The sequence below is a fragment of the Genypterus blacodes genome, unplaced genomic scaffold, assembly GCF_046128005.1.
Source record: "Genypterus blacodes isolate CSIRO-AG114 ecotype Tasmania unplaced genomic scaffold, CSIRO-AGI_Gbla_v1 ptg000037l_1, whole genome shotgun sequence".
In the NCBI taxonomy this organism is placed as follows: domain Eukaryota; kingdom Metazoa; phylum Chordata; class Actinopteri; order Ophidiiformes; family Ophidiidae; genus Genypterus; species Genypterus blacodes.
In genome coordinates this window covers 4,179,145-4,205,030 of record NW_027466850.1, presented here as the reverse complement: position 1 = coordinate 4,205,030, position 25,886 = coordinate 4,179,145, and the positions used below count along the sequence as shown (strand labels likewise).

Genomic DNA, 25,886 nt, shown 5'->3' with positions numbered 1-25,886 from the left:
CAATCCTCCACACAGCATCTACGCCTCTGCACAGGTTTATCCTCACCCTGTAAGGATTTGACCGAGAAAAATGGGATCTCCAGACAATTATGACAATACTGAATGTCTGAATAAGTAATTAGAGGCTTAAATGAATGTTGACACACATTAGAGTTAAATGAGTTAATTACAGCATTGTTCTAATTGTTAAGTCCAACCCCAGAGACTCTAATGTTCTATTCTGGATTCTTCTGGATGAAGCCTGATGCACCTACAACCTGGGAACTTAGAGTAAACGCTCATTTTATGCTTTTGTCTGGAAGGAACGTGGTCAGAACGATACTGAAAGGACGAACGGTATATGGCAGCAGTTTCTCTTCAGCCTCCACGATGGTGACAAACACAATGGGGACTGACAGTGGAAACTACTCAGTGTTTGTCTTTGTCACATGAAGGCTTAATTACTCTGACACGCTTCTCTTTAGTCTCCCATCAAATGTCATCAGCAAAGTACAGAATGTTCAGAACCGGACTGTACCATTTATAAAGGGAAGATTTATTCAGGGCGTCTAGTATTTCTTTTTTTTTTTTTGAAGGAAGAAGAGTAGATTTAGATTCCAGGCAGGGATGAAGAGCAGCTTGAGGTGTGTAAGGTGTGTGTGAACACTCCAGCACCTTGAGGATCTCTCCATCAGCGTAGAGCACGTAGACGGTGACTTCAATGTTTTTCTGAACGCTCTTCCCTCCTCTCTCGAAGTCGCCTCGCTCCAGAGTCAGGTACAGGTCGTTACGGATGTCGCCTGCCGGGACGAACACACACACGCATACAAATATACCTGCACACTTTGTTCCAATTTTCTCAGACTAGAATGTGTCGACCCCGACAAAAGGTCAAGCAGCTGAAGATGTTAAACAGCTTCAAGTGTTCATCACGCATGAGAAGCATGCACACAAGCACACGCGCGCACGTGCACACACACAGACACATACACACACACACACACACACACACACACACACACACACACACACACACCTCCTTCACCCCAAGCTTTTTCTTTTTCACAAACATTGTCAAACACATTTTTACATTTACATTTACACACACACACACACACACACACACACACACACACACACACACACACACACACACTAATATATGCCTCCTTCAACCCAGGCTTTTTTCTCTTTCACAAACATTGTCACACACATTTTTACATTTACACAAACACACACACACACACACACACACACACACACACACACACACACACACACACACACACACAGGCAAGGCCATATCTTACATGTCACTTACACAAGACTAATGACCACTGTTGGTGTGTGTGGCTTCATTCATCATCTCCTCCGTCCTCATAGACGACGCAAATGTGTCAGGATGGGAGTTTAACACTCACTCCATTATCGCCCCGGGGACTAATGTGTGTGTGTTGGAGTGTCATGCATGTGTGGTTAATGTGTGTAAGAGAGGTGAGGTAAATGCATCTCATATACGCTGTGATGCCTCTTATCACACTGCAGCCTGGCTTTGTCCTTGTCTTGAAGGACATTTGGAGGTCCCACAGCTTCTAAAGAAACTATTCTGCTGTATGTATACAAATGAAAACATCTCATACATACAGATATGTTCATGTTAATATGAATACATGTCAGGTTAAAAGCTTCCATAGGTCTGTAGGTTTAGTTTGAACAACCACAGCTTTAAGAATGTGAGTTTGATGCTGTACTTGTTTCTATGTCACAGTGTTTCCAGTTCATCTTATTTATAAAACGTTTACTGTTGTACTTTGACTCCACACACATTCCGTGACTCACCTGGCATGATGACATCAGGGAAGCCCAGTTTGCGTGTGATGGCCACGCCTCTGCTGAAGATGAGCGGATACTCTCTGCGTACCTGCTCCATGTCCCCACGCAGCAGCTGCAGGGAGATGATCAGACCTGCAGGAGGGGAGGAGGCGGTCAGGAGGAAGACATGGGGTCACAACACAGTCTGGGTGAGTGAGCTCTGAGTGTGTGTGTGTGTGTATGTGTGCGTTTGTGCATCTAGCTTCACTACAGAATGACTTTTACAGATAAAAAATTTGTTTGGTGAACTGAACCCATCTGTTGTTGTAAAAGCTACACACACACACACACACACACACACACACACACACACACACACACACACACACAGAGGGAGTCCACCTTACCATAGTTGGTGCTGGGAGCAGTGTATTTGGTGCTGGACTTGCGGATGATGTTCTCGTGGATCTGGTACCACTCGTTCTCATTGTTACACCTGGAGAGAAACAAGAGAAGGAAATCATTGAGAGGGGGGAGTTTTAAAACAGATTATTGCCTTTATTAAACTCGTTAAGATTATAAGTAGGAATGTGCTCCAAGAAGACTCCCTGAAGGATTTAAGGGAATAGAATTAAAGAAGGACTCAGGTTGAGGCTTCTAGCTGAGAACCACATTTCCCTCCAGTGCCACCAACATACACCAGGGTTCATCTGAGGCTATAAGGTTAGAAGCTTCAGAAGACACACACTCACACACAGAGACATACAGCCTGTGACATAATGTGACTGGGTACTGCGGGGCTCCTGCAGGCAAGTCTATAGAAGTTTCAGCCAATGGGGATCTCCTCATGTCTGCCAACACCGTCAGCTGTGTGTGTGTGTGTGTGTGTGTGTGTGTGTGTGTGTGTGTGTGTGTGTGTGTGTGTGTGTGGAGCAGAATGCTGACGGCGCTGTAAGCCTGCAGAAGCGCAACACTGAAGCAGCCGTCTAACTCAGTGGAGCTCAAAATCGTTCTCCTTCTGTTGTAAAACCCAGAGAGAGAGAGAATAGAAGGTTGTGTGACATTTAGGGAGGAGAGAAATAATGAGAGAGGAAAAGGTCAACGCTTGAAAAAGACAAAAAAGATAAATAGAAAAATTTGGGAGTGGATCAAGGTTTTTAAATACGTTCCTCACTTTCCCGAACTTTTCTCTCCTACTCCTGTGTGTGTGTGTGTGCACGTGCGAGTGTGTTCCTGTGTTGACACTCACGTATAAACTTTCAGGACAAAGTCTTTCTCCTCCTTGAGCTCTGAGATGGTCTGCAGCACGTCGCTCATGGCCAGGACAGCACAGCCGTACGGACGGCGGTACTGAATGTGCGGCGGGCCTTTCTTACTGTCGTTCAGTAACATCCGACCTGCAGCAGGACCAAGGTGAGAGGAGGAGGGATTAGTCTGATGATCATGCACACATGGCACCACGTCTACAAATGCTGTATGAATATAGCATCAGGGTGCAAAGTGCTGCCACGCTGCTCGGTTTCTTGCACGTGTTCCTTCCGCTCGAGTGTCCATGTGGATCACACTAACTCTCACTGAGGAACGATCCAATATTTACTACTTCTGGGTCCAATGTAGGTCAGGCTGACTTGAAAACAGGTGTACTAATTCCGCAGCAGGGTATATAATGTGTTAAATTCACAATTGATCAAGTGTACACTATAACGAAGGTGTGTGTTGTCTTAGTAACCACAGTCGTACCGGTTCTGATGACCTGGGAGACGATGTAGAGATCTCTCTTCATGTCTTTGTTGCTCAGGTCCTGCAGTCAGACAGAAGAGTTAACATTGCTTTTCTCAGTGCGTTGCTCTCTGCTCGCAAGCAACAGGGGGCAACGCATCATTACCTCTGTCACACTCACTGCTATTTTAAACACACAATACACCAGCTTTTAACACAATGGGTGTGTGTGTGTGTGTGTGTGTGTTACCGTGAAGAGAGCACACAGTCTGTCCACCTTCTCTGGATTCTTTGGTCCTCCATTCTTGTTCAGTCTCACCATGAACTTCTCACTGACGAACACAAACAACATGAGCACAGACGTAAGGCAGGTGACTGAAGGAGAAGTCTTCTTTCTATCAAGACGCTTTACATGTTTGAAATAACAACGGGTTTCTTTTTAAAACGAATATTTTATAGGGAAATCTACAGTTTTTCATTTCTTTGCAAACCCACCCTGATAATGTAAAGTGCCTGTGTTCATACAGAGTCTCACATTGCAGGGGGGACTGGGGCTTGTGTTGCATTGTGGGTGATATGAAACAGGGCCAGTGTTAACAATAAATCATCTTGTGAGCGGAACATAAGAAGACGTGTAAAGTCTTCATTACTTCATAGATTAGCAACTTACGGCAGCTTCCATCACCGGAACAATCTATTCACATGGATTCAGATATAAGATCACCAGCAGTGACAGAAGCAGTCAGCTGGCATAAACACACACATTCCAAATAGATTAACACACACACACACATGCACATAGAGCAACTGATGTGAGTGTGTGGTTTCACATCGATGCAAACACACAAAACTGCAGCTGAATTATTTACATAATGTAACGTCCACATCCATACAAAGAGGGGGGGATGTCAACATACACACACACACACACACACACACACACACACACACACAGCCCTTAGACACACACACATGTTGGTAGATGTATGCATGGATACACACAGTCACGTGCACACACAGATGCACAAATGGGTAAAAGACGTGTACACACACACATACATACACACACACACACACACACACACACAGAGCCCTAATTTCCACAGCATCTCTATTCATCCTGGAAATTGTAGCACGTTTGCAGCAGAGTGTCGGCTGAGATGAAGGTCTGGTTGAAGTGTGTGAGAACATAAAGTAGGAGCCGACACTTCCCAACCTTTATTTATCACAGAGGAGTTTGGACCGAGCATATGTTATTAAAATTCACAGATGGGAGCCGCCAAGACCGACCACATCCTTCCATTATTAGCCAGAGGAGAGGAGAGCTCCACTGAGGGAGCTGTCGCGGGTTTAGAGCTCTGTTACTGATGAAGAGCAGGGTGAGCTTCGTCCACTCTCTCTGCCCAACATGTGATACATCCTCCTTTATTAATTACATGGAATTCATTCCATTTGCGCACTGGTGGATCAACTGGGATCAACAAATAAGGTTCTGGTTTCACCTGGTTACATTAGAGATGAAGATGAAGATGCTGCGCCGGCGCTTTATTAACTGCTTTATTTTTGGCTTTCAGTCAGAAAATGAACGTGAGAGAAGGAGGAGAAGCAGTGGCTGGGATAAGGCTTGGGTAGGGCTCAGATGAGGCTCGGCTGAGGCTCGGCTGAGGCTCAGATGAAGTCCGTCTAAGAGAGATTAGTTTTCCAGCCGCTCCCAGAACTTGAAAGGTGTCATGCTGGTTCAGGTTTACTCAGAAAACAAACACACGTAACTTAAGTCTGACTGACACGACCCTGTATGCGGGTTAAGGCTTTTCAGTAGGAGGCCTGGCAGATGAAAAACAACTTGTTTTCACTCAGTATGCATATATTAAGAGTAGAAGCGGATGAGTGGAAATGTGTATGATATGCCACTTAAGACGACGTTCAGCAGTGAAGTGACGCAGTGCAAAGTCAGGGAGGTTAAGAGAAGAAGATCAAAGAAAGAGAGAGAGAGAGAGAGAGAGAGAGAGAGAGAGAGAGAGAGAGAGAGAGACCACCTGCTGAGATCCTTCAGCATTATATAAGAGCTTCAATCTCTCTGATGCAGGAATCATGAGGCCGACTGGATGTGTGGGGATGAGAGGGGCTGATACAGAGCTCTCCTCCTCTCCTCCCTTCCTCTCCTCTCCTCTCCTCACCTCTCCTCTCCAATGCTGACTAAGACCAGACATTGAAAACAGGCAGCCAAGGTCAACTGTATTTATTTGTGTGTGTGTGTGTGTGTGTGTGTGTGTGTGTGTGGTCAGGAGATGCACAGTGAGGAGAGTATATATTAAACCTTTCAACCTTTCTCTGCCTCCACACACACACACACACACACACCCCACACACACAACACACACAAACGACATTATTTCTTACTGCTTTCTGCTGAACCTCAGCATCTGTGTGTAATGTTCTCATTGACCCTTCATTGATCTGTATTCAGGTATGTAGTATGTAACACAATACCACACACACACACACACACACACACAGCCCCAATCACAGCTTGCCTACATCGAGCTCATTAGCGACATTAGCAATTCCTCATCTTTAGCTTTGCAATCACTCTACACTGCATAATTGATGGGCCCTCATTAAAGGCAGCGTCATGTATTATTCACTGCAGCTCTGTGTGGCTACTTGCCACTATTTGTTCCACATTATGAAGGCAATATGTCAGGTGTGAGGGGCAGCAGATAATGAGGGCAGCAGACACAGCCAGGTCGTGTCTGCTCAACAAAGAGAGAGACGTTCAAACCAAAACACTCAGACAGACATCAACATCATTATTATGAACATTATTATCTTTTTCGCCCTTTAAAGCAGAGAGTTCCAGGTATTATGGGATGTTCTAATAGATCTTTGATGTGTCTAAAGTATCCCTAATGCTATAAACAGAAAAGAAGATTATTTTATTTTGCATCTTTTGTCTGCTACATGAAAACATAACGAACGATCTCCACTGGGAACGTTCCAGATGTATTACTCTGTGTCACTCTGTTGTATTAAACGCGATGCTGACTGCAGGAACGAGCTGAGTAAAACAAGAAATATGCTGACGGTGCAAAAGTAGTGTTACTCCTTCCAGATTTAAGTGGATGAATTAGACTTGCAGGTAGATTTGTCCCGGCGATGCTTCTGTTCTGAATATGTGCTCCATTATTCAGCCGTCCTGTTCAATCTGTCAGCTACAGTGTGTGTGTGTGTGTTCGTCAGTCTTGTTACCTGGTCCCTAGACAGCTATGTTCCATTCTGCATCCACCACAACAACATACTTGAAATGGTTGCCATCTATACGAGGGGGCTCTCTGTTGCTATGGCGCTATAGAACTGTGGAATTGCTTGCTAAGGATATCGCAAAATTCCCAGCTGTAACCTGACAGCATCTATAAACATTGTATTGTTAAAGTGTGAGTGATTGAAGTGATCATTTGCCGCAAACGCTCTTCTGAATGCAAAGTGGTACAAAGTGCTGACCCAAGGAGAGCCTTTGACATGTCCAACGGCTGTGAGTAAGAGGCCTTCAACTGTCTGGAGACCAGGAAATGCAAAACCAGGTTGTTATGAATTGTTCATAGTCAGCAGTAAGATGGAGTCGTCATGCAGAGATGGAACGCTGCTGCTTCTTAAACCCAGAACCCATCCAGTATGTTTATGTCCCTCTGTCCACTTCTCTAACGTGTGTGTGTGTGGTTACCTGATGGTCTTTCCCTCTCTTAGGTCATACAGAGAGAAGAAGATGTCAGTGTCCTCCCCGATGCTGTTGTAGGTGAAGCTCTTCAGGTTGACCAGTAAGTGGTGCGGCACTGGAACTCTACAAGGCTCGCCGTGACGCTGCCGGGAGCCGTCGCCCTGGAAATGCACGACCAAGGCAACAAGAAAGAGACATAATGAAGGAGAGGAACATACAAGAACAACAAGAACATGGAGTATCTTAGGGACGCTGCCCTGTACCTGTGTGGTGCTCTGCTGGACGCTGTGTCTGCTGGAGAGATGCTGTAGGGAGAAGAATGAGAGAAGAATGAGATCATCAGGCTCATGGAGGGGGTGAGAGAGGTTGTTGTAGATGCATGGCGTTCCTGTATTTGTCTCTCATCCTCTTATTATTCAGAGTCATCTTCACCTCATTGCATCCTCAGCTGATCAACATGCTGAAATGCCCAGAAGACTCATTACTGAAGTGAGAGGAGGAAACCCCAGAGAGAGAGAAGCTGTCTGTCTGATGAACTGAAGTAACGACCATCAAATGTAAGTGAGAACTCTCATTGGCTTTGTAACGCGTCACTTTAACAGTTAACCAAGCAGAAAATATACAAAGTATTGCCGTGCCAATAGAAGGAAGAAGAAGACCTCAAACAAAGTTCTAACAGCTGTGATCTCAGGCACGTCCCAGGGCGCCTATCATCCAGCTGCAGGCCCTCTGAGTCTATACTGCAGTTTGATGTCCTGAAGTCTCCCTCCTCATGCTAACATGCTAAACTACTGGGCCCGTTATCCTATTATGTGCTGTACACTTGTTGATGATTATAAATGCTTTTAATCTTCTTTCCTTTGCTCCTCTATTACATTATTTATGCCCTTTAATTCTACTTGTGTGCTCGTATCGCCCCTCTCCCCCCCTCCCCCCCTCCCCTCCTGTGTTGGGTCTTATTCTGCTGTTGCTGCAGAGATCTAAATTTCCCACAGGAGTCGATAAAGTTTCATTCTATCCTCTTACATTTCCCACCTCCCGACCTTTCCCTCGGCAGATTGAACCGCGTCTGCTTTCATTCTGTCTACATTCCTCCTCATCTTTGCTGTTTTCATGTTGTCCTCCAACTTAACCACGTCGTCGCTCTGTCAGTCTTTGTTTCTGCGGCGCTTTTCTCTTATCCTGTCTCCAAATCGGTCTCTAGGCAACGGAACAAAGGGGAATCACCACGACTACGGTGTCTGACCGTTGCAGCTTGGCTATTTAAAGCTGAATGATGTAAGGCACAGAACATGAAGTATTACTAAGAGACAAAACGCAGCTTCAAGCACGGCGCTGTCAGATAGCATCAGTGCTACGCAGCATCTGTACCATCTGACCCAAACTGACCCACAGAACATCGGCTCAGATCACGGGCTCATGCACAGCAACACACACACAGGGGTTGGTCATCATGAGGTGGGAACATAATGGTGCAGAACTCAATGGAACTCATTTTGAGTACGGAATCCTTTGCTGCCCATACACATACAGGTGTAAAAACGTTGTAACCAAATTGAGCCCCTAAGTAAAGGACTTACATACTGGGTTACCCACCATTTTGTAAAGATCAGAGACACTAATATGGTCTTCATCCACCATGTCAAACTCCTTTCTCGGCACCAAGTCCAGACCGAGGTGCCTGAGAGAGAGAGAGAGAGAGAGAGAGAGAGAGAGAGAGAGAGAGAGAGAGAGAGAGAGAGAGAGAGAGAGAGAGAGAGAGAGAGAGGGAGAGAGAGCCAGAGAGGTTAAGGGAGAGAGAGTGAGCGAGAGAGAGAGAGAGAGAGGTAAAGGGAGAGAGAGTGAGCGAGAGAGAGAGAGAGAGAGAGGTAAAGGGAGAGAGAGAGAGAGAGAGAGAGAGAGGGGGACATCAATCTCTTTCATATAACCTTCACACAAGCCTTGGACATTATTTCTGATGCAGATACACAAACCTTGCCACACACACACACGCGCGCACACACACACACACACACACACACACACACACACACACACACACACACACAGGGAGTATAAAGTCATTTTGATGCAGCCTCCTGGGATATTGTTCCTGAGGATTACTTTGTGTTCAATCTCAAAAATCGGATCTTTCACCTTCAGGCTGGTGACCTCGCCTTTAAAGACACTGGACTGAATTTCCTGAGAAACTGCTGAAAGTCTAATCCACAGGTCTCCTGCCGCTCCTGCAGCTCGGTCGGTAGCAGACCAGGGCCAATATGTGTTGTTTAACCTCGCGGCAGAGGAAATGCATCATTCTCTGGCTGATTTAGTTTAAGAACTTAGGCTGACAGGATTATGAAGAGCGCTTAACTTCGCCCCGACTGCTATAACAGCAAGGTTACCTTAGACGACGTGGACAGGAAGCTACAGTAGAGGCATTAGTTACCTTTATGTCATAGAGTGATATTAGTAAGACTATCAACACCACTTCTACCACTACAACGTCTTCAACCTCCTCTTCATCATAACTCCATACATCACAGGGGCAGAGCTTTATGTAACCTGCACACAGTCCCAGGTTGCCCACAGTTCATTCTTCATTATTAATAAGTCAATACAGACTCAATGCAATTTCTCTCTATTTCATCTCTTTTCCATCAGCTCCTTTCTTCCACCGGTGGCCGGCCGCTTCCATCTGCTTCCCTCTGCCTCCAATCATACCTGTGTTTGCTCTACTAGGGTGTCAGGGGAGCCGAGCACTCTGCAGGACTGATTCAGACCCACAGGGGGATTGAAACATCAACTCTCTGGGATATTTCTGTTACTTTTCAGCCGTCGCTCTGCCGCTTGTCTTTGGTTTCTGGTGATGAAATGGCGTGTGTGCTTGTGCTTGTGCATGTGCTGGTGCGTGTGCTGGTGCGAGTGCGAGTGCTGGTGCGTGTTCTCACTCGTTGCCCCAGTCCAGTCGCACGGTGATGTGTCTCTTGACGTCTCGGCTCTGGTCCTGTGTCAGGTGTCCGGACAGAAGCTGCCTCCTCAGGTCGATCAGCTCCATCATCACGTGGCGGACCTTGTAGAACAGATCCACCTTGTGTTTCTAAAGGGAGACGGAGAGATTAGAATTGTTTAGAAGACTGTAGAGAAAAACCCATGAGGAGTTGTGTGTTTGTTGCCCTTTGGTTTGTTGCCCTTTTTGTTTCACTTTGCTTAAATGCATGCAACATGCAGTACTCTGGCCAGTGGAATGGAAAAACTAACGTGATGTTAAGTCACGTGTCCTTTTGCTGTGGAAGCACTCACACACTCACACAAACACACACACACACCTCTTCCTATAGCCTGTTCTATGAATAGCATTTTAATTTCCCCTAAAGGCCGGTAGCAGCAGGCACGGTAAAATGCTCATTCAGTTCTTGGCAGGACAGCTAGACAGGCAGAATTCCTCTGTACCGGAGGGCAGGTGGTGTGTAGTGGACACACACATACACACACACACACACATACACACACAGTCCTTTGAGAGTGTCACTGTTAAGGTCTATTAAAAACATATCACAAGCCCTTTCAAGAAGACCTCTATACTCACACACATGCATACATACATGATTTGAACACACACTGCAAACACACACACACACACACACACACACACAGATATCAGCTGTGCTATGCATGTCTGAGGCTCATGTGTCACCTGAAGGCTATCAAACATTGCTACAAAAGCCACAAAACAATCTTTCCTCTTCTCTATGTTGGGTTTCTCACATCAAACATTTAAGAAACACGCTGACCTCCTTTTGCCCTGAATAACAATGTGTGTGTAGTAAGAGCAGATGGATTAATAGAGCAGCTGCAGAAGTCAAGACTCATTAACTTTAAGCACATTCTATTCTAACAGTGTTCCTGTATGGTACATGCTTTAAGGCCTCACTGGGCTTCATCTCAATGACTGTAGCTCACTGGAAAGCACAACTAAAAGCCGGGGGGGGGGGGTGTGTGTGTGTGTGTGTGTGTGTGCATGCGAGTCAACATGACTTATGATATAAATGGGGATAAAAGCACAAAGTTTTGGAGAGAAGAAGGGCTGTAAACACGGGCTGTGTGTGTCTTCTCTATGTGTGTGTTTTCATAGCAACAGATTTAAACAAGGATAACAGCACACACTTTCACTTCTGTATGCTATTCAGCATTCTGATAGGCACTTAGGATGAGTCCTGTGTGTACTACTGAGTCCTTTCCCTGCACCTTTATCTGAGTCTCAGCCACACATTTGACAACAACAAACTCCACTGTTGCATTAACGCAACATTGCTGAGTTTCAGATACTCAGCAACGAGTGTCTGAGGTTAAAAATACAGTATTCAGCCAGAGTGGCGTATTTAAAAAGGATTTTCAGTAGTTGCTTAGCAACAACAACACTTACGATGCTTTCTCTCAGCATCTGTATGACATTTGTCTTAAAGAAGGAGGCCGATGGACACAGAAATGCTTGATCTTTGCCATACATATATATAAATTCAGTGTGTTTGTGTGTGTGTGTGTGTGTGTGTGTGTGTGTGTGTGTGTGTGTGTGTGTACTGTATGTAGGGATAGCTACATACAGGTTTTACTTGGCCAACAAAGCAACAACAAAAAGTTTCAGGTGAAGTATGCATTCGACACGGTGAACCACCAGATCCTTCTCTCTACCCTTGAGGGAATGGGTGTCTCTGGCTCTGCGCTCTCCATGTTCGCGTCCTACCTGACAGGTCGCTCCTACCAGGTAACACTGAGAGGTTCTGTTTCGAAGCCACGTAGGCTCACCACTGGGGTTCCGCAAGGTTCGGTCTTGGGCCCTCTTCTTTTCTCCCTCTACACAACATCTCTTGGTTCGGTTATCCACTCCCATAACTTCTCCTACCACTGCTATGCTGATGACACCCAGCTGATTCTGTCGTTTCCTCCTTCTGACGCCCAAGTGGAGACGCGCATCGCTGCTTGCCTGGCAGACATCTCGGGGTGGATGTCGAAGCACCACCTGAAGCTCAACCTGGACAAGACTGAGATGGTGTTTCTCCCAGGGAAGGGCTGCCCGCACCGAGACCTGGCCATCACCATAGATGACTCCGTGGTGACGTCTACTCGGACCGCGAGGAATCTGGGTGTGACCCTGGACGACCAACTGTCGTTCTCGGCAAACATCGCTTCGGTAACGCGTTCCTGCAGATTCCTCCTCTACAACATCCGGAGGATTCGTCCCTTCCTCACCGACAAGGCAGCGCAGGTGCTGATCCAGGCTCTTGTCATCTCCCGCCTGGACTACTGCAACTCCCTCCTTGCTGGCGCCCCGGCTTCCGCCATCAGACCTCTGGAGCTCGTCCAGAAAGCTGCTGCTCGTCTGGTGTTCAACCTTCCCAAGTTCTCCCACACAACCTGCCTTCTCCGTTCTCTACACTGGCTCCCCGTAGCTGCTCGCATCCAGTTTAAAACTCTGGTGCTAGCCTACAGGGCAGTGAAAGGAACAGCTCCTTCATACCTCCAGGCTATGGTCAAGCCCTACACCCCCGGCCGACCACTTCGCTCTGCTGCCTCCAGGCTACCTCTTGTTTTCTAATCTTTCATTTCTAATCTGTCCTTTTTTTCTCATTCATCATAGTACCTAACTTATTGCACTTCTACTCTAGCTCTAGTTCTGCTCTTAGCTGTTGGTTTAGGAAGGAAATGCGCTTACAATTTCTTGTGACCTGAAGTTCTTTTATCTACCTTTGTTGAACACACTTATTGTAAGTCGCTTTGGATAAAAGCGTCTGCTAAATGACCGTAATGTAATGTAATGTAAAGTAGTTTTTGATTTGGGCTGCTGGGTTTGAATGAGGACATCTGGCCGGTCCAGTCCAGTCAGTGGGTGGATGAGCTCTGACCTGCTTCCAGTCCTTCAGCTGGACTAGGATTGGGCTCAGCAGCTTGACAGGTCAGGAGCTCACACCTCCAGGTGGTGTTTTAAAACACGCCGCCCACGCCGCAGATGCACAGTACTTTGGAATGGAACTGTCTGATTCTTATGATTGTCATTTGCTGTTTGAAAATCTACAATCTCACATCTCTCACAAATCTCTCCTGTACACTATTTCAGGACTTGATGCTTAACTACATCCTCTGCCTCCACCTCCTTTCCTGCTTGAGCGAGTGAATCACACCTGCACATCATGTGGGAATGAATGCTCGTAAGCAAATGAAGTCTGACACATCTATACCACCGCACAAGCAGCCCAGCAAATCTAGGACAACGATTGCTGTTTATAAAAGCGGCGAGCTACCCGATGGTGCTTGATATCAACAATTACAGTGAAACACATGGCTGCTTACAGGAGGAACACACAGAGAATTGCCCATCTCTTTGCAAACACACAATCGTGATGCTCCAGACCAAAGCATAATGCTGAGGTGAAGCAAAAGCAAACATGTAGTCATCAGACAGGACAGATGTGTATGCTTGGTTCCTAGGAGGGAGCTTCAGGTGCTGCTGCTGCTGCTGCTGCTGCTGTGCTCACCACTGTGGACTCAATCAAACATTTACTTGAACCTTGAGTGCTGCTTTGGCTTTTTGCTCTTGAAAGTTAAGAGTAGGGAGCCATAATATGAAGAGACGCCTCAGTGTGACAGCTCACACCACCGTACGGACCGACGTAACATCATCACACCTCCCTTCCTTTAACAAACACCCCCCTCCTGTTAGCAGAACATCAAACCACGTCAATGTTTCTTTAAACCGAGGATCAGCTGAGGGTGAGAGGTCGTCGCCAGGTTACATTAAAATATAAGAGGCTGATTTCATTCAGCCTGACAGCTCTGATGTTTAATGGGGCGTTTGTAACACCTCGCCTCCATTAGTGACTTCCTGTTCCATTTTCACACCTGACAAATGAGAAACACAAACTGCATTTTTTTTTTAAGCTTTCTTTCAGGTTCACTTGGGATGTAAATTGCTACGATAAACTATTGTGCATCGGCGTATCCAAAGACTTTAACTTGAAAATGCTGCATTTTCATTCGGAGTGAACATGATGAACTGCTGCTGTTACAAGGTCCAGAACGTTCTATTGATTTTGTGGTGGCCTGGATTAGTTTACAGCCCTGACAAGAGGTGAATACTTCATTTTAAAATTTAAAAAAAGGGTACATTTTGTCCTACAGGGTCTAAGAGAAGGGAATGGGACACAAGGCGTCATCGCGTTGCTGAATCATCACCAGTTACTGAAGGTTACTTGTGTTGAGGGTTGAGTTGCACTGCCATCTAACTCTAGTTTCATATTCACATTATCCAAATTTGTCTGGAGGCGGCTCGGAGGTGAGCAGGACCTGCTGGTGTTCAGACTTCTGTAAATGAGTTTTTCTTTCGCTTCTTTTTGAAAGAGACACCTGCCTTTAATCTCACCCAAACCTGGACAATAGGAAACATGTAGTGACTCACACTGTTCACATTTAGAGTTAAAGTGCATCTCAACTGTGAAGACTAATGTTTTGCACAGGGACAATTCAGTACGGCTGAGAATCTAATTTTGGGGTACATCTTGCCGACTCAATGAGTTTGTTGTGTAATTTGCAGTCATACTATTTGTAAGTAACCAGTTTGAGGCCTCTTAATGGGATGTGAGTCAGCCTGATAGCTCCTTAATTCAGAAGGGACACCCACAACACATCTGATCCATTAGCAAATGTTCTGCTTCATTTTCACGCCTGTCAGAGTGGCGGTGGCCCTCCTGAAAACAGCAGCGCCGAGCCAAACCACCAGGGACGCCAAACAAAGAGCCTCTGCATCGCTTCTGGTCTCTGCTGGTTATCTTCTTCTTCTAACACAGGCGAGATGAAAATCCAGCTGCGAACTCTGATCAAGCGGAGCATTCTGTCCGTGTCAAAGGAGACCCTGCACCCTCACCTGATCACATCAAGATTCAGATCACTGGCAAAGGGAGTAATGGACTGAAAACACATGAAATAAACAGGATATGAAAGAAGTGGTGCACAGCGTTAATCCTGCTCGACCCAATCCCCTAATAAGCTTGTGTAGATAACAATGTGAAGAAGATTATACTCACTCGGAGACACTTTTCTTTTGGACAGTGGATTTACTGCATCAATATCTCGGACTTAAGATCCTCTCGCTAGACCGCGGCGGCTTGGTTGTTGAATTCTGTGTCTTCCTCCATTGTTACATCATTTTTTATCTCTTCTGAACTCCTTCTGCTAAGCTGGCATTTCCAGGATAATGGATCTCAAATTGCTTTTCTGTGTTTTGCCTTATACTCAAAGGGTTTCAGGAGTGTTTCCTTGACTCCTTGACCTCCTTTACACAAGTACGGCGCCGGTGTTGGTTTCAGTGTTTGTGCTTGGCTGACAGTCACAGTAGCTTGGGAATCAGAACAATGACATCATAGTTTGACCTATTTGATGTGTGTTTGCTGAGGTATGTTGCTCACATATCTTTAGTTTATATTTATAAGTTTCTAACTTGTCCTGGATCTCTATGATGTACCATAAGGCCCGTTATGTATTGCTGTTGTCCAGTGACTTGATAGGTAGTTGGTAGTTCAGGGAAAGAACCGCCGTCTCCGGCCTCTGCACCTCTAACACCACAGTTCCTTCGGTCAAGTTTTTGGGGCCGACTAAAGTGGAACTGCAACCGCTTCTTCCCAATGAGAACCATTGCAATCCCCACCAGCACCACCAAGAGCTTGAAATGCCCTTTGAGACACCATTGGTGATATTGGGCAATAGAAACACAAAACTGCCTCAAAAAACACGGTGATACTCTGATTGGACCAAAATCTATGAACTAATATCAGATATTTTAATTGTACCCATCTGTACTCCTGAACAAGCAGGAAACAGTTTCCATTATGAGTTGGCCACACTCTTTCTAAACAGTTACCTGTTGGAGTCACAGGGGGTGAAGATGTAAATGCTCTAAGCTCTTCTGCAGCAGAGGAGGATCAATAACAGACCACTGTGGAATGCTTTCATAACTGTGAAATGCCTTCAGATTTCAATGTATTACACAAGTTAATACAGAAGAACAAGGTCTGTATGAACTGTGTGGGAATATTAGTCCAGACAGAAACTGCAAATGTGCCTTTTCTGGCTGACTCAACACTGTTTACCTTAAAGCTAATGCTGATCAATATACTATACTGTGCATTAGAGAGCAACATACACAAAGTCAATGGAATCTAAACATCATCGATGTGTTTGGCTTAGGTGCCAGCAGGTGTTTGGTATCATACAGTATGCAGGGAGGTACACTATAGGGGCTGTGTGTACGTGTGTGTGAGTGCGAGCATGTGGGTGTGCATGGTGTGCATAGTGTGCGGTCCTGTGCTCGTTCTAAAACCTAAATCCTCCCTGACCTTGTGTGAACCCTGGCTGGAGAATTCATCTTAGTTGTTTCTAGAACTCACTTGTTACCGTGCAGAGATGCAAGGTTTAATGATGACGCAACAGCAATACAACAATACGACAGCTTAGGGTCATGTGATGATATCATAGACATTTTGTGTTTATAACCCTGATCAAGGACAGTGATCAGGGTTATAAATTGAAACAGAATTTATCTCCATGAAACGGAAGACAACCAAACAAAGGCAGAGAGTAAAACAATCTTCAGGTGGACACAATAATGATTCCATACAGTATAGAGGCTTTTTCTTTTCATTAAATGTTCACTGACGCACTATAAATATAACATTTATACCGACAATGGCCTTGTTACCATGGCAACGACAGCAACAACAGGATCGATGAGTCACTATGGCAAATATATGACAGTGCACTTGTTGAAGCCAATAGATCCTCCTCGCTCTACACACACACACACACACACACACACACACACACACACACTCTCTCTCTCTCTTCCATATAGCTTATACGCACATGTGGACAAAAGCTCACTCCCTTTACCGAAAAACTTCTTTGTCTCATTGGCGCCTAAGCAACAGCGGTTCTGTCCTGAAGCTGTGACATGCCGTACGTCTAAATGTAGGAGATTGGTTGGTTACTTACAGGTGTGATGGGATGATCAATCCGCTCGTTTCTCCCTTCGTCTCTCTGCTTCTCTTTCTGTCCCTAGAAAGCTACTAAATACAAATCCAAAGCAGCAGATGAAAGGAAAATCATAGCCTGACAAACCCCTTGATATCCCCTCACAATGTACTATAGCAATGCTAACTCTCTCTCTCTCTCCCTCTCTCTCTCTCTGATTTGTCTCTCTCTCTGTCTCTCTATCCCCCTCGCTGTGTTTCTCTCAGCCTTCCTCTAGTTCTCAGTCTCCCTCTCTATTTCCCTTATCTGTGTTCATCCTTGGTTTCTCACTTCTATCCTTCTCTTCCTCATCCCGCCCTCCATCTCTCCCTCTGTCTCTCTCTTTCCTGACCACCCACCCACCCACCCACGGGCCAGTCTGCAGCAGAAAGCTGGCGTACCTTTCCTCTGCACTTCAGCAATGTTGGTGAGTGTGTACAAAGCAGACGAATACACACGTTGAGGTGACGTGCGTTCTACAGATAGTGATGTACAGCGTTTTGGATGATGAAGCGGTTTGGCAGCAGAGCTCACATCCTGAGGCTTCTGCCCACAGAGAGCCTTGGAAAGAAATGTGATGTGTGTGTGTGTCAGGGCTGGAGGAGAGAGCATTATCTCTCTCTATCCCCCCTAGGGCCAAGGAATAACACATATTCACCTCGTTTCAACCTGCTAATTGTAAAACTCACACTTAAACCAGTGAAAGTCTGAAAATGCCAAAGCAGGAAGGTGTGATGAATCAGAATAACCAGATCTGTCCAAATCTGATCAATGGGGACTGAGAGACTACATGTTTGAACAACGACCTTGACTGACCTCTCCTGCCTGCCTTGCATGTAGCCGGGTGAAGCATGATAACGACTTGATTGGTTTGAAACTGTTTCTCGAGTTTAAAGACGTTTTGAGCTCAATTAACGACAGAAACTACACAAAATAAACCAAATGATTTCTCAGAGGAGAGGAATTCGGTGTTGAGAGTTTTGGAGAGAAGACTGCCTATTCAGGTCGGCAGGTTGTCGGTACTAAAATTAGATTGTGAAACGTCTGCAGTCTGAAACACGCTGGTGCTGAATGACTTCTGCTATTTACAAGAGAAACCCAACAGCAACTACATAACCAGGGTGATGTTGGTGTCTTTGATTTATTTCTTCGTTGAGGCGACTGACTGTTGCCCACACAGTCCATCCACTGCTGAAATACAGTGAAAGAAAGAAAGACACACACACACACACACACACACACACACACACACACACACACGCACACACACACACACACACACACACACACACACACACACATACACACATAGAGATATGTGTCCAAGGCTGGAACCAGAGGCGATGTTGTAACACTGCTCTGTTTCCTTCACCGCACAGAGCTGTCACTCAGACCTCCCTGAATGTGACAGCTCGTGACCTGCGGGTGGAGACGGCTCAGCCCTATACTGCACACATACAGACATATATACAGCGAGACGGAGGACAAGAGCTGGATGTCCGGGAGAGTTCTTCTCGTAGAATTTAATGCAAAGAAAAATGCCTCCTCTTCCTCTCCTCTTCCTCTCCTGCTTCTGTGGTATCAGTTAACATAAAAACACCATACACTACATTTGCTGACGCTGTGTGCTGCATGAATCCTGGGTATAGACATCTATCACCTACATGCTGGGGGCCTATGATGAGGGAAAAGCTTTTAGTCTTTTAAGGTTTAGTCTTTTTCAAGGCTTTCACACCCACAGCCACGATGTTTTGAGCAGCGACAGGAGCTGTTTCTGGCTCAGTTGATGGTCCACGGTTCTTCCTCATACTGAACCTCCTAGGCATCTGCCCTGGAACCTGTATTTCAAGGAGGCTCCTACTTCTCCCTAACATTTTTCGTAGCTAGAAGCAAATAACAAAATAACAAGCAGCTGTCAAACAAGCTCCAACACCAAACATACACAGTGTCCAATTAATGTTCCGTGATCGACGTGTGCTTGGTGAGCATTAAGGTCAGAGCCACTTCATATTAGGAAAATCAACACTTTGCATCTTTTTCCTTGACATTTTGCAGGCTTAGCACACATTTAAAGAGCTGCCGTCGGTATATAACTCCTTTTGAATGTCAGTATTTTGTGAAAAGAACATAAAAACAAAAGCTTGTGAAACGCCAGTCCAGCATCCCTGATACAACAGACCCACACACACATTCAGAGGATAGTACCCACACACACTCAGAGGATAGCACACACACTCTAAGGACATTAGGGAAAATATTCAAGGCAGCCATTAAAGAACTGCTGTGTGTTGCAGTATGGCCTGAATGCAGAAGTATTCATGTCTTAAGCATGAATATATTGCTATTGGCAAATTCCTGTTATTAAATAATGAAGCCCACGGGCAAACAGAAGTTTATAATCTAGTAACCCGATACATTCAATTTCTAACCTTGATAAAATTCTGAAGTGTGAATTGCTGAAGAAGCACACACACACACACACACACACACACACTGAATGAAAGCTGTGTTAATCTCAGTGTAAGCAGACTCCGGGTCCTGCTGATCCCTGACCCTGCTTTGTTAAGACACAGGACCAGAGCTGTAAAATCTCAATTACCTCCATGTCCAGTAAAGGTCTCATAAATTCTCCTCCTTCTCCCTGTTTCCCTCTCGTTCTGTCTCAGTCCATAACCTGCCCTTTGTTCCTCCTGCCTCCACTCCAGACGTCCATCCCTCCTCCTCAGAACCTTTGTTACAGCTCTACCGTTTCCTTCCCTCGTCCTCCACCTCTCTACATCCTAGTGATTGAGTAACTGACATGCAAACTGCGCTTCCAGGCCCTTGCACCTGTTTGAGACATAACACACGTTTTTCTTAGAGTAGAACCAAGGACACGTCTACTTCCAATCGAGCCGAGACAGAGAGTGTTGGAGCCATTTTGACAGGATTAAGGTCGATATTGCATTCAACTGCACACACAGACAAAGCCTCAGCTGATGTTACCATGGAATCGTTCCAATTCATGGAAACACACAGACACCAGACAGAAACAGAGAGATAGAGATAGAGAGAGAAAGAGAGAGAGGGAGAGAGACAGAGAGAGAGCTTGAGATTTAACACCACCAACTCTCTATCTGTCTATCTAACTCTCTACTGTTGCATACTTCAAAGCTTTTTCTATGACCAACACAGCCAAACACATTTATTCACACAATTATGTCCAGACATTGCAGTCTGAGAACTGAGACGTTCAAAGAAAGGCGTCCCACGTCTCACACGGCGGAGCAAAGTATATAAATCTCCTTTTGATGAATATTTGCTCATTATTTGAAGGAAACCTGAGTCACCTCTTTTTGTTCCTCTGAGACTTTCATTTAAAGAGCGTTCTCTCTTCTCTTTGTTTCCCAACTCTGATTTCATTGAGTATTGTTTTTTTTTAGCAATTGTAGGAAAGGAGACAGGAATCATTTAACAGACGATCTTTCAACTTTATTCTCTTACTGTTTGAGCCCAAACTGCCTGTCTTCTCTTTCTTCACCTTTCATCTTCCAGCTGTTCAATCAATTCTCTGTCCGTGTTTAGATTAAAGGATTCTGGCCTGACGTTCCAATAGCCAAGAAAAGGCTGAAGATGTTTATCTGTCCTGTCCTGAAGAATGGAATGCAGTGTGACCAGCAGTGAGATACACTCCTGCTCGGGAACCGTCTTGTCTTTGCTCACTCCTGTTCCCAAACACGAGTACGGCTCAGTGTTTCATAATCAAGACCGGTCCTACCCACCCGGTCCTTCAGCTGCTTATGCCTCCTTCACCCAATTCATACCATTTTGGTCTGTATTTCCTCATCACCTCCCAGTTTGTCTTTGGGGCCAGTTCGTCTCCAGCGGCCCACGGAGAACCAAACCCACACACACACACACACACACAAACACAGAGTCGAGTTTGTGATATCAGCAAACAGCTCAAGGGACACACACATTTGTAAACCACACTGATTTCAAGATACCCAATTATAAGAAGAGTACAGGCATTAGATGATGTGAACGTGTGTGTGTGTGTGTGTGTGTGGTTTCTCCCATGTAGCTGAGCAGAATGTCAACGCCTGATCAAACTAAAGGAGCTGGACAGGGACAAACTCCCCTCCCTCCGTCTCCTCCTAATGAGTATCTCTCCTGTCCTCCCCCTCCGCCTTCTCTCCTCTCGGCTTCACACATTCATCGTCTTGGCAAAAACACACACACGCACACACACACATATTTAACATTGGCAAGAAATGTCTCCTGTGTTGATCCATGTCTTCCCATCCCTCCATCATTGTTATGTTGTCACCATTCCCTCTCCGCCCTCCTTCCTGTTCACACATCTATTCCACCCACACACACACACACACACACACACACACCCAGACACATACACACACACAAATACAGCATTGCACTTGCTGTCTTACTCACTTTAACATCAGCAAATCAACAATGGAAGAGGAAGAATGAGGGCAGCTGGAGAAGGTGAGAGATGGACTGAGATAGATGGAAGGAAGGGAGAGAGAGAGAGAGAAAAGGAGCTAAAGTGTCATTGCATGTCTCTCTCTCTCTCTCTCTCTCTCTTTCTCTATCTACCTGCTGTATCTGTCTGTCTGTTCTTAAATTTCCTCCCTTCTGCATTTCTGCATCATCGTCTTGTCTCCCGTCTTCTCAGTTGTCTTTACTCTCTGTCTCATTCTTTGCTGTTGTTCTCTTCTCACTCCCTCTCTCTCTCTCTCTCTCTCTCTCACTCCATTCTCAGTTGCACCCAGATCCACTTTGTCAGCGTCTCTTTTCTCATTCCCTCTCTTTTCTGTAATTTCATCTTTCCTTTGTATATTCTTGCCAATTCTTATCTACCAAACACACCCTCTCTCGTCCTTGCTCTCGTCCTGTTTCTCTCTCTCTCTCTCTCTCTCACACACACACACACACACACACACAAACTTCCCTTCACATGTTTCATCTCCCTATGGAAGTGTGCAAAGGGCATGCACACAATGCTTCGAGTGGTGCAGAAACAGAGGAGAGAGAGGGAGGGGAGAGAGAGAGAGAGAGAGAGAGAGAGAGAGAGAGAGAGAGGGGGAGAGAGAGAGATCAAATGATGCTGACTCCATACCATGAGAGATAGAGGAGAGAAAAGAGAGTCTGTGTGTTTACATGCGGGAGGACAGAGGGCCTGAATGATGCATGATGTCCATCTGTCACCATGATCCAGAGTGTGTACCTGAATGTGTGTGCGTGTGTGTTTAACCGTGTCTGAGTGTGAGAGAAAGCGTGAGAGAAGCAAGAGAGAGACGTCTGGGCCGCACATTACTGGTTGCGTGTTCCGTGTATCCATGTGTGCTTTCATGAGCGGGCAGTCAGCACAGGTGCACAGAGCCCACACGCTTTCATTTTGCTGCAGCAGAATGAGGGGAAGTATTTTTTGACGCCGGCGGCTCCATGCGGCTCGTGTGTGCGTCTTGTTTAAAAGTCTGGCAGTGACAAAGTGTGAGCAAAGTGCTGCTGCTGCCTACCACATAGAGCTGCTTCCACAGTAAGGCCCATTCCTGCAGCGTCGACGTCACCTCGGTAACGATGGGGTCTTCAAGAGGCAACACGCTCTCATGTGGCCTGCAGGGGGAAGTGACAGGAACACACACACACAGACACACACACGTTATTCACTTAAGAAAAGAAGCTATCCTTCACACTGAGGGTAAGCTCAAGTAGACAACATTTGATTGATAAGTTCTGAGCCCAACCTACTAAAACCTTATTCAGAGGTTTCCCTGTTCTAACTTAACATGATCTCCTACTGCAAAGGATTCTGGGATTTAATCTTAGTTCGAAGGAAGTTGTGAGACCAAAGGGGTTCCATCCAAAGTCTCATTCATGTTCCGGAAGGAAATGTTTTTCTAGGATGGCTGTTCCCCGTCAGGTTCCATTAGTGAGAGCTGAATTGAATGTGGCTGCTGGATGTGTGAGTCCAGCTGCTTGTGTTTGTGTCTCCACATGTTCCCTGCACTCCTGCAAGCTTTCATGCATCAGGGGATAATGGGAGATTCAAGAGGCACTTTGAGTTTACGTGCAGTGTCTCTAAAGAGAAGAACATGGCACGCGTCCGTCTGCATGCAGGGAGGAGACGAGAGGCTGCTGAAGCTACACGGCACAGGAGAAAAGAGAGAGAGTGACAGCCTCGTCTGAGAGGAGCTGCTTATCATCAGTCTGTGCTGTCAGCCACTGCAGCTTCAGATGGACCTCAGCTAGGCTGCGGCTGAATGCTAACACGCTTTCAACTTTCTGTTTTCTCAAAATTTCACTTTCTCTCTCCCTCTCTTTTTCTCTCTTTCCCTCCCTCCCTCTCTCTCTTTTTCTACCTCGCTCTCTCTCTCTCTCTCTCTCTCCCTCTTTGCCATCACGCTCTCTCCCTCTCTCTCTCCCTGTCTCTCTCTCTCTCTGTCTCCTCTCCCTTTCTCTCTCTTTGCTATCGCGCTCTCTCCCTCCCTCTCTCTCCCTCTCTCTGTCTCCTCTCTCTCTCTCTCTCTCTCTCTCTCTCTTTCTATCTCCCTCTTTGCCATCAAGCTCTCTCCCTCTCTCTCTCCCTGTCTCTCTCTCTCTCTGTCTCCTCTCCCTCTCTCTCTCTTTGCTATCGCGCTCTCTCCCTCCCTCTCTCTCCCTCTCTCTGTCTCCTCTCTCTCTCTCTCTCTCTCTCTCTCTCTCTTTCTATCTCCCTCTTTGCCATCACGCTCTCTCCCTCTCTCTCTCCCTGTCTCTCTCTCTCTCTGTCTCCTCTCCCTCTCTCTCTCTTTGCTATCGCGCTCTCTCCCTCCCTCTCTCTCCCTCTCTCTGTCTCCTCTCTCTCTCTCTCTCTCTCTCTCTCTCTCTCTCTCTTTCTATCTCCCTCTCTCTCTCCCTGTCCCTCCCTCCCTCTCATGATTCATTTATCAGAGCCTGTATGCTAAATCTGTTGGATCTCCCTGCAGAGTCTCAGCTGCCTGCTGATTTCACCCACATTACTTACATGTGTACCTGAGACACTCCTCCTCCTCCTCTTCTTCCCTGCTCTACTTTTACTCACTTCTCTCCCTCCTTCCCCTCCTCCTCCTCCCCTTCTATCGCTTCACCGCTCCTCATATGTCTAATGACATTTCCATGCTCCTCCTCACTCTCTTCTTCTTTTTCCCACTTCTCTCATATATCACCTTTTATTCCTCCGTTCTTTCATCTTCCCTCTCTTCCTCTTTCATCCTTCCTTTCCATTCTATTCTCCCTTCATTTACCCGTTGTTGACTCTCTTTTCTTTCTGACCTGAAACTGTTTGTTTCAGACCTGATTGTCTCGTGTCCTCTTTTATCCTGTCCTCCTTCCTTCTCCCTCTCGTTCCCTTCTTCCCACTCTCGTCTGTCCTCCTCCCTCCCTCCCTCCCTCCCTCCCTCCCTCCCTCCCTCCCTCCCTCTCTTCTCACTCGCTCACCCTGCCTGAACCCTCACAACAGCCTTTCATCTCTCTATGTGAGCATGTTTCCTTCCATCCCTCCTCCCAGCACATCCCTCCCCTCCTCTCCTCTCTACTCTCTGTCATCTCCTCCACTCTTTTTGAACTTTCCCTCCCTCTGCCCTCAGATGCCACTTTCGTCCTCCCTCTCAATCTGTCCATCTCAATCCCCATTCGTATTTCACTCTCACGGTTTCGGTATTGTAAGTCTACACACAAAAAAGTTAAACTTTTGTGTTGCTCATTTGTTTCAGGACTCTTTCTAAGCATGTCAGCATATAAAGTTATATTATTGCATTTAATCGCAGGCTGCCACATTTAGCCGATGAATAAGTGTTCCCTAGTCTGAAGCTTCCTGGGTGTAAACAACACTTATGATCACAACCCAAACTGTTTCCCACGCACACACACACTCACACACACACACACACACACACACACACACACACACACACACACACACACACACACACTCATAGTACATATACTCTCCCGTCAAGAGATGCTTGGCTGACTTTGGGAGTTCATTCTGTCATCCTGAGTAACCTTCCTCAGACTCAGTAAGAACACACTCAAAGTCTCTGCACTCAAACTTTCTCTCTGTGCCCTGGAGGAACACTTAAAACAGTAAAAGATTCTGTAATTTCAATTAATTTGCTCTCGCTTCCTTTAATTAAAGGGAACTCTGCAAATCGGGACACGCTATGTAACTCTGATGAATCTGAATCTGAGGCTTCTCCTCCATTATTATGCAAATGTATTAAAATGTGTCCTGTTGAACATGGAAGAGAGTCAGAAACAAAGAAGATTTAAAACCACTGAACCCCGACAGAAGTTGATATTTCCTGCAATTATGAAGAGAAGAGAAAGTTGCAGCAGCACTCTGGAGATGTTTGCATCATTTTAAGTACAAAACCAGACCTGCTGTGGCACATTGACCTTTCAATGATGATGTACTATAACACAAAACAAAAGAATGAGATTACACTGAGGAACCATGACAACAGAGGTGTGCAGAGAGTGAACTCACCCTCGGTTGGTGACGATGGCTTTCTTCAGGTGAATGTAGCTCGCTGGGAAGATTCCCTGCGGGCACATGGAGACAAAAAGGGGAAACAGAGTGAGACTGACTGTGAGGTTC

The 25,886-nt window shown here is 45.9% G+C and overlaps 1 protein-coding gene across 1 annotated transcript in view; it reads right to left on the bottom strand.

Annotated features, from left to right (window-relative positions):
- The window catches only part of dock3 (dedicator of cytokinesis 3), an 86,121-nt gene that overhangs the window by 18,265 nt on the left and 41,970 nt on the right, over positions 1-25,886 (bottom strand). Inside the window, exons 5-16 of the mRNA XM_076147105.1 lie at positions 25,776-25,831; positions 22,786-22,882; positions 10,156-10,304; positions 8,822-8,906; positions 7,489-7,530; positions 7,232-7,386; positions 3,761-3,842; positions 3,532-3,592; positions 3,041-3,188; positions 2,199-2,287; positions 1,819-1,944; positions 655-779 (exon numbers count right to left, since the gene is read on the bottom strand). Of these exons, the coding sequence (XP_076003220.1) occupies positions 655-779; positions 1,819-1,944; positions 2,199-2,287; positions 3,041-3,188; positions 3,532-3,592; positions 3,761-3,842; positions 7,232-7,386; positions 7,489-7,530; positions 8,822-8,906; positions 10,156-10,304; positions 22,786-22,882; positions 25,776-25,831 (1,215 nt within the window). The remainder of the gene's footprint in view (positions 1-654; positions 780-1,818; positions 1,945-2,198; positions 2,288-3,040; positions 3,189-3,531; positions 3,593-3,760; positions 3,843-7,231; positions 7,387-7,488; positions 7,531-8,821; positions 8,907-10,155; positions 10,305-22,785; positions 22,883-25,775; positions 25,832-25,886) is intronic.